This window comes from Manihot esculenta, chromosome 16 (assembly GCF_001659605.2).
Source record: "Manihot esculenta cultivar AM560-2 chromosome 16, M.esculenta_v8, whole genome shotgun sequence".
Taxonomy (NCBI): domain Eukaryota; kingdom Viridiplantae; phylum Streptophyta; class Magnoliopsida; order Malpighiales; family Euphorbiaceae; genus Manihot; species Manihot esculenta.
In genome coordinates, this window is record NC_035176.2 from 19,512,954 (window position 1) to 19,522,694 (window position 9,741).

The 9,741-nt window shown below is 31.1% G+C and overlaps 1 protein-coding gene across 1 annotated transcript; it reads left to right on the plus strand.

The window, feature by feature from the left end:
• Positions 1-480: 480 nt before the first annotated feature.
• On the plus strand, positions 481-7,560 carry LOC110603831. The gene is made up of 2 exons (XM_021741770.2): positions 481-1,683; positions 7,329-7,560. The coding sequence occupies exon 1, from the start codon at positions 685-687 to the stop codon at positions 1,648-1,650; it is 966 nt and encodes a 321-aa protein (XP_021597462.1). The 5' UTR covers positions 481-684; the 3' UTR covers positions 1,651-1,683; positions 7,329-7,560.
• The last annotated feature ends 2,181 nt before the right edge of the window (positions 7,561-9,741 follow it).

Genomic DNA, 9,741 nt, shown 5'->3' on the forward strand with positions numbered 1-9,741 from the left:
AAAAATATAATTAATAATAAAAATCATGTTGATTATATTTTTAGATATTAATTAATTTATAAATAAACAATAATTTTATTATTTGCTATAAAAAATATAGTAATAATTATCGTTATAGTTTTATTTAAATTTTCATATTAACCTTTTATCAAACACTATTAATATTTTTTATTTTTGTAACAATTACTCTTCAATGCAATAATAACATTTAAACTCTAATTTTTTTAACTTGTATTAGACCACCCTAAAGATTAATTATTTAAGTTTATATGGATTAAATATTACAGATTTATTAATCATATAAGATCCTATAACAAATTATTTATGTATAATTGTAATTTAGTTTTAGTTTGATTAAACTTATGTTACCAACATAAGTAACGAGGGAGTTTATGTTTAATTTAATTTCTTTTTCAAAATTAGTACTAATTAGAAAAACCTTTAAATTAAAAGAAAAGAAAAGCAAGCCCAAAAAAACCAAAATGAAAGCCCAAACTCTGCGCTTCTAAACGCATCTCAGCAGCTTGAAGCTTCCATCTTCCTCCTGTCCATTTTCAGTTCTTACCTCATTCATTGGTCATCATCTGATCCTCTTCTTTCTCTCCAGAATCAGACTAAAATCGTTTCTCACTCCACCGACTTCTCTTTCATTCTGTTTTACAGTCAGAAATACCCTTCTCCGCCATGGATCTACCACCGGAAGAGCTCCAATTCTTAACCTTACCAGACATTTTGAGGGAATCAATCGCAATCCCCAAACTTTCTCCAAAAACCTTCTATCTCGTAACCCTAATCCTAATTTTTCCACTCTCTTTTGCCATTTTAGCCCATTCTCTCTTCACTCATCCTCTTTTGGTTCAACTTGAAGAGCACCCTTTAGCTGACCCCAACCAGATTCGCCATGAATGGACTGTTCTCATGATCTTCCAGTTCTGTTATCTTATCTTTCTTTTTGCCTTCTCTCTGCTCTCAACAGCTGCTGTTGTTTTCACTGTTGCCTCTCTTTACACGTCCAAGCCGGTGACTTTCTCTTCTACCATGTCTGCTATACCCAGGGTTTTCAAGCGCTTGTTTATTACGTTTTTGTGGGTAACTTTGTTGATGTTTCTTTATAACTCTATGATCCTTATCTTCCTGATCATTTTTGTTATTGCCATCGATACCCAGAACGTCCTTTTGCTCTTTTTCTCCATGGTGGTAATTTTTGCGTTTTTCTTGGTTGTCCATGTGTATATAACTGCTGTATGGCACTTGGCTAGTGTGGTTTCTGTGCTTGAGCCCAGTTATGGGTTTGCAGCAATGAAGAAGAGCTATGAGTTGCTAAAGGGAAGGACTCGTATGGCTGCGGTGCTTGTGTTTGGGTATTTAGCAATTTGTGGGGTCATCGGAGGGATCTTTGGGTCCGTGGTGGTGCATGGAGGAGAAAATTATGGAGTTTTTACAAGAATTGTTGTTGGTGGATTTCTGGTGGGGGTTTTGGTGATTGTAAATCTGGTGGGTTTTCTGGTGCAGAGTGTTTTTTACTATGTATGCAAGAGCTATCATCACCAAGGAATTGATAAGAATGTCTTACATGATCATCTTGCTGGCTACCTTGGAGAATACGTGCCTTTGAAAAGCAGCATTCCGATGGAGAACTTGGAAGACTAAGGGTTGCCAAATGATAAAGAAATGACATCGTTAGTAAGTTTCTGCATATGTAATCTTTGATAAAAGTACGTATAATCTTTGATGTTAAGTACTTAAAAATCCAGCCATTTTGAATAAAAAGAAAAAGGGAGAAGTACTGCATTTTAGTTGTATCACTGAGTTTCAGATATTATGCTTTCTCAAGCGCTGAAGACTTATTGATTGATTATGACATTGTTGTATATTAAGACCTGTTGTTTGATGGTGACATTAGATAGCAGATTATTACTTCAACATGCAGCCTATTTCATGTTTTATTGGTTGCTACCAATCTGAGAATGGCATGCGGATCTTATAATAAGTTGTTAGAATAATTACTTTTGCTCATTTTACTGTTATACTTCAGTAATAAATTCACTATGGTTTTTCCTCGTGATGTTGAAATTGCTGTATATTTGTTCTGTCAGTTATAAGTCTAGTAATTAATAAAATCTAATCAATAATAACCGATGATAAAGTTGCTTTTAACTTCTGTAGTTATTTTATTTTTTTCACTTTGGTTTCATCAAAACTGCAAACATTTGGAACAGGTTAGGTTTCCGTCATTCCATCTTTACTGCCAAATCCCTAGGCCTCTCTTTCTCCAACTTCCCCTTTAATTAGTGAATTACTGCATCATAATGGTTTTTAAATTCTCATGTTCTATTCTTAAGTCTTTATGGTTGTACTCAACTTCATATAAATCACTTCCAAAGCAGCTTTGATGACAGTAGCATACAGACTTTTCAAGTGCCTAGCTAATCACTTTGAAAGCAGCTTCATTGTCTATTGCCTCGTTTTTATGGTCTTTAAGCCTATTCCTTGTTTTCCTTCCAAATACATCTTCAAAGTTTATACATGCTATATAATATTTGGAAAATGATATGCATTGGATGTCTCATGAGTAAGCTGCTGGTGGCAAAATTAGTGTTTTATTTTCTTTTTCTTCTCTTTCTTCCTAGATTTGACTTTTTGATAACCATCTTGAATGGAATACTCACTATGATTGATGCAATAATGTTCAGTCTTCAAAAACTTAAGTGTTCCAAACACCTTTGTGTTTCTCAATTGGAGATTTATTACTCTAATTTCACTTTATATAATATATCAACATATTTGTTTTTTTAATTTATGTTACTCTCTCTCTCCTTTTGAGTTTAATATCCTTAACTTCCCCCACAAAGTTATATTGGATTCTAAGTCAATACTGGGAAGCGAAAGAAGAAAAAAAGGTCCGAGTTTGGAGGAGACTCATTTGAATAGGTTCTCTAGGCGTCCAATCCTAAATCCAATTTGGTTCTCCAGGCTTCCAAAATCCTAAGTGTGATAATTCTCTACATCCAAAAAGACTGGAGAACCCATAGGAAAGGTGTAAGTTCAAAGGTATGGGACTCTTATAAAGGGTGATGAGTGGAAGAGGGGTCTTTTGAAGATGGTGAAAGAGGCTAAGTGGTTTGAGAAAGTGAGATTGTGTAGAAAACCTCTTATCAAGAGACACAGTGGTGTCAATAACAACCAAGTGTTTGAAGACTACAAGTATAGCATCAGTTCTTTGATGGTTCTCATGTTTTTCACGAGTTACTTTGATGTTGATAAATAACTCACGTGAAAAACCTAACCCAAATAAAATTTCTCAATTTTACAATATATATTGATTTGGACAGAAAATGTCATATATATTTAAAGCCTATAGGAAGAAGGATGCGGAATAGAAAGTTGCTGCCTTTATTTCAATAGAAAAACATGTGAAGAGGGTAAGACTTGCTGCTTGTTTATCTCTTTGAAGCGGGTGTCTTATCCAGTGAGAGAATTTGGGTTTTGTTTTGTGAATTGAGATAATAATGAAGGTATTCTTCTTGCCTGAAGTTTTTGAGAACAAAAATGGTGTTATTGTTGAGAATATTTCAAACAAATAGGAAGATGAAAGTTTATGAAGGAGATAGATGTGGATGTTTTAGAATCTAGTAGTCATGTTACTTCAAGAGAATGAATTTGAAATTTGGAGGAGATATAAGAAGAAAATGCAATTCTGTCAATGAGAAAATGCAATTCAGTCAATGGGGGATTTGTCAATTGCAAGTGTTAATGAAAATATCATCAATAAATAATGCTCCAGTACTGCATTCTATTTCCAGTTTTTCTTTTCAAAGGTTTGATGCAGAGGGATACAGTTTCAGTGAGCATTTAAGGTCAGTTCCTTTAATTCATTCTCAAGGAGAAAAATGATTTAAAGAGGTGGGGTATTCGTAAATAAGAAGAGATACAGAAAGAATCAACAGCTGAGAGATTAGTTAGAAATGGAGGAAAAAATAGTTGGTTGTTTTGGAGCAGTTATTGTGGAGGTAGGTTGCTAGATTTGGCGGGGGAGGTAGTTTTAAGTGTATAAAAGGAGCTCAAAATTTCTAATTGACTCATCCAAGGATTTATTCTAATACAATACTCAATTTCTCCTCAAATTATCTCTCTTATACAATCTCTACATAACAGATTCTCCATCGGAGAATAATAGAAATTAGAGAAGAAATAAAGAAATGAAGGGGAGGAATAGAAGAAGAGAGAATTAGAGAGATTAGTTGTATTATTCGATTCCCCTTTTCCACTGTTACAATGCCATACTATTTGTACAATATGTTCTCCTATACCTTCTCGTAGATCCTATTCTCTTATTAGTCATAACATTCCCCACTCCTTGAAATCATTCTTGTCCTCAAGAATGAAAAAGGAAAGCAGCAATATAACCATGAAACTATTGCCTCCATGTGCTATTACATGAGTGATTTCAGTAAGAACTTATGTTGCAGCTGCTTGGAGTTGCAGTCAGAGAACAAGGAGCTGCAGCAAGGGCCCGATTTTCTTCCTCTGTCATCTCCTCTCATTTTCTTTTATCTATAAATTATTGCAGTATCCCAAGGGACCCCTTCTTTATCTGCCTTATAGAATCAAATTTATCCAACAATACTTTATGATCATTCTCAAGAATTTTAGTAAAGTAAAGGACGGAAAATATTGAACTGAAGAGTCTACATCCTCATCAAATATTTGAAAAGAATTTAATTTGGGTGCAAGAATCTGATTGCCATTCCTGTCAGAATCATTTTCTTGAATATTAAAACAACCAAAATCCACATAACTTTCTTCATCCACGGTAACACCATCATTGCCATCAGAATCTAGATTCTCTTTTTCAAGGTTGGAACAATATGAATCAGCAATAAAATTCTGCCCTATCTCAGTGCGCTCGTCTTTTCTTGGAAGTTTCATATAAGGTATCTTGTTCTTCACTAGGGTTTTCAAAAATTTGATCTTTATGAACAGAAAACTGCAACCTTCTCCATTTGACTGGATTGCTCTAGCCTTTGCGTTTTTTGATCGAATCTTGATCTGAATCACTTTTTGAAATTTTTGTTCTAGCAACTCTCGATCTTTTAATATTCTATCTAGAATTTCCTCCCCTCTATGGAGAAACATTTGTACCAAAGATTGTACTTCCATGATTCAAGAATTTCAAGAAAACAAAGTAAATCAAGAAAGAGTAATCTGATTTTCCAGAAGCAAATTAGGAACACAATGGAGGAAATTTTTGGGAAAAATCAAGAAGGTAGGAAGAAGAAGAATTCAAGAAAGGGAGAACAAGAAAGAAATCTGAGTAAAGGGAAGAGAGATGGAAGAAAGGAGGAGAAAGGAAGAAAGGAGAAGAAGAGAGGAAGAGAAGGAAGAAATCTCTGAGGAGGACCTGGTATATGGGAAGACTACTACTGATCTGCCTATGCAGCTCCAATGAAACAATTTCCAGTAGTTGCCTGCTAATCTAACAGCTTTGACACTAATTGTTATATAACCAAATTCTCCATCATAGAATAATAGAAATTAGAGAAGAAATAGAGGAATGAAGAGGAGGAATAGAAGAAGAGAGAATTAGGGAGATTGATTATTGTATTATTCAATTCCCCTTTTCCATTGTTACAATGCCATCCTCTTTATACAATATGTTCTCCTATACATTGTCATAGGTCCTATTCTCTTATTAGTCATAACAGGTTTCATTCCTAACTGAATGTTATGAACAAGGAGTGCGATGATTAGAGATTTTTTTTTGATACGGGATGAGTGGAATTAGCTGACTGGATAGAGTGGAGTTGACTATGATACTGAGTGGACTGAAGGAAGTGTGTAATAGGCAGAATGAACAGGAGTAGGGTAGGTTAGATAGTGGATTAGGGAACGAGAGTTTGGAGGGATAAAGGAAAGCAGTTATTCTGTTACATGGCAGTTGTCTTGTTACAATTGGTGCTAGTATAACGAGAGACAAATGCTTGTAGTTGAGGCGTTCCAGAAACTTTAATGAGATCTACTTCCTGATTCTTCTCTCTCTATCTATTTGTACTTTGCCTATTCTCACTACTTCATCCTTGAGGGACTGATATTTCCCAAGTGCTGAGAAAGTTAGGGTTTCATCATAACAGTTTGCTAGTGCCAAGAATATTTAGGAGTATCTAAGAAGGATTATTTTTTGATCTGCATGTAATGTTGTGTAAGATAGATGTATGGAGTGTATTAATAAGATGTGCGTTCTCAATGAAGTGACTCTGATCTGTGCGAAATGTGTGATTTATGTCTTATATATTATTCCATTTTGCATGTAATTCCTTGAGTTCATAAGCATACATGTGATATGTAATTTTACTCTCCTTTTGAAGAGACTTGTTTCAGTTGTCTATCCTTCTTTTTTCACTTGTTCTGAACATGTTTTTCTCAAGACTAAACTCACAAGTGCTTTCATGCACATTGAAGTAGACCATAATAGAATTGTATAATATTTGAGCTGCTCATTCGTCAATATTACCTTAAGTCACTTTGGCCTTTGGCATTCCTTTTCTCATCATCTGCATCTAGTCTTATACACAACTAGCTTGGTTCCCTTTCTAGCTTTATTCATGCAATCTTTTTGCCCATTCATTTCACATCTTTTATGTGGAAATCTTGTTTAGGTTTTGGACTGATCTGTACTTGGGCTGCTAGGGAAAATGTTTTGTAGTAGTTACTAAGTTTGGTCCTTAAGATGGGAATTTCTAGGGATTTAGTAGTAGGTCATCACGTTTATTTGTTGTTATTCGACACAAGTGCACATGCACATACATACTAAGAAGGATATGCATAAGGATATGCATGTTATGGAATGAACAGATTGAAGCCGTTGTACATGCAATGTTCTATAAGCCTTTGCACAAAAGACTAGTTAAAATCCTTCAATTTCTCTCCATCTAATAATTCCCGAGCTCTTTTTGAGTATTAGCATGAGTCTACCTTGTGGGCAGGTACTATACACTGGTTGAAAGTTCATGTAATATCATGAACGTAAAGTATGGTGTCACTATACCTGTCCAAGGTGTTGCCATTTTGAGTTTTCTTAAAATTGTATAATATGCTAAGCATCATTGAATGAATTAGGACTGAAAATGTGCTAAAAGGTTCCATTTATTTAATCGTTTATTCTTTAGTCTTGTAGAAGTTTAACATGTCACCAAGTTAAAATAATGTCGGAAACCAGAACTGCTGCCCTTTAGTGATGAACATAGATAAGATGGCTGGCTTGTTACTTCTCATACTAGTTTACTTCACAAGCAGGCAGTTTGTTGACATTAATTTCATCTGTGAAACAGATACAAAGGCTGAACTGTTGTCTCTGGAATGTGTTTCATTTCCAGGTGGGTGTCTTTTCTTCAATGCTATGTGTTTTGTTGATTTCTCATTGGCCATTCACTTTGTAATGACAGTGAAAAAGTGTTATCAGTTTTTATTCTTTTGATTTGTATTGGTTAACAGTGCACCGACTGGTTCTAATAGTTTATAAATTCTCTATTTTTTATAAATTCTTATTTGCATTCCTTGAAATTTGGATGAATATAATCATTTATCTGAATTCATTTAATTTATGTGCAATTAACAGGGAACTTTTTATAGGAAAACAAAATAAAAGAAATGCAAAAGGCTAAACTTTCCTCTAAAGCTATACTGTGGAGCAGAAAGTGAGAAATTTTATTTTTCAGTTGAGGGGAGTGTAGTTTATATTATTAAATTCTGATAAGTGATAATTTTTTTTTAATATACTTTCGGGATAAATTTGGATCTTTAATACATATTTTGATGGTAAATTTGATATTTTAGCTATAAAAAGAAAGTAAATAAAATTTATTTTTCTCTTATTTGAAATTAGGAAAGGAAAGTTATTTTTTAAAAAAAAAAAAAGAATAAAAAATAGTATTCTAATATACTATTTTGGACCTAATGTGCTCAGATGAGATTTTCGGCTCTTAAATGTACTAAAATAAAAGTTTGCTCTATAATCATAACCAATCAGTTTTTGATTATTAAAGAAATTAATTTAAATTATGAAAGAGTTAATTTAGTGAAAATACGCTAATTATTTCATTTTCTTAATGTAATATACGTTTTATAAGTTATTAATTATGAACTTTTAATTAATTTTTTAATTTTATATAAGGATTAAAAATAAATAAGTTTGAATAGATTCTCTAAATTATATCACATACTAATAAAGCATAAAGAAAGTTTTAAAAAAAATTCTTAGATTTGTATATAATAAATGTTTAGAAGTATTTCAATTTTATAAATAATTTTATATACGTACTTTCAATTTATTAAAAAAATTTAATATTTACGTGTAGCTATATTTTAATTTTAATTTAATTAACTTAATTTTTATATTTTGATAGATTAATATTTATTGTGTAAATTGCTAAATTTAATAGTCTATATAGTAATTTAATAGTATAACTCACATATATTATTATTATTATTTATATAAATTAATAAATAAATAATTAAAAAATTTCAACATTTATCTTATTTTATATTTTAATCTAAATAATTAAATTTTAAATTAATTATCTCAATCTTTATATTTTTCAATTGATTTTTATATATTAAAATTAACAAGTGTAATATTTTGCATTAATAATTATGAAAATTTTATAATAAATATATTATTTTTAATTATTTTATATATACTGTTATTTTATATTAAATAATATATTTATTAAAAAATATTTGTAATTATTATTATAAAATAAAATTATTATCGTTAAAGTTGTGAATTACAAATTATATCTGATTAAATTCAGGTATTATAGACATTCCTTCATTTCTATATCTTTAAATATTATTATTATTAATTATTTTAAAAATTAATTAAAATTATATTAAAAAATAAACGTTGGATTAATTTATTTAAAATTTAAATATTTAAATTAAAATATAAAATAATATAAATATTAAGTTTTTTTAATCAATCAATTAAATAATAATAATAATACATGTGTTATACCGGTAGACTATTAAATTAAAAAATTTATAACATTGTTTACATGTCATTGCAACATTCCACAAAAGTAGTGAGAAGGAGTTCAAATACCAAATGAATAATTTCTTCAAATTTAAAGCTATTATTGATAAGTTTTAGCATTTGAATGTGGTGCTCAATAAGTTTAAAAGTAATATTGAGAGATGGTCTAGGAAAATTGAAAAGTTGAGGTAAACTAGTTATAATACCATATAATTTTTAGTGTCAAAATCTCGCATTTTCAATTGAATCTCTATCAAGCTCTAGAATCTCGAAATCGAAGATTTTAAAAAAGGGCAAGAATTGTTTATTCTCAAATGAATTTTCAATGTGTTCTTAAAAAAACTTTTAATTGAAAATTTGACGTTTGACTGTTAAACATGGATTTTAGGCTGTCGAATGTCTTTTAAGATTATAAGTATAAATAGCCTCAAATCTGGAAACGAAGATGTATTTCTTTTCATTTTCAAATCCAAGGTAAGTTCATGCCCTCTCAATTTCATATTTTTTAAATATTCTCAAAATCCTTGTAAATTTTAAAAAGTTTACTTTTAGATTTTAAAGATTGAAGAATTGAATTATTTTCAAGCTTAATAGGACTTAAGCCTTGTTCCCTTGTGCCTTTCTATATGGATCTTGTAAGAGGTAAGTTAATTTTTTTTTTCCAAACTTGGATTTTTCAAGCTTACATGTTTATCTATGCAAGAGTAATG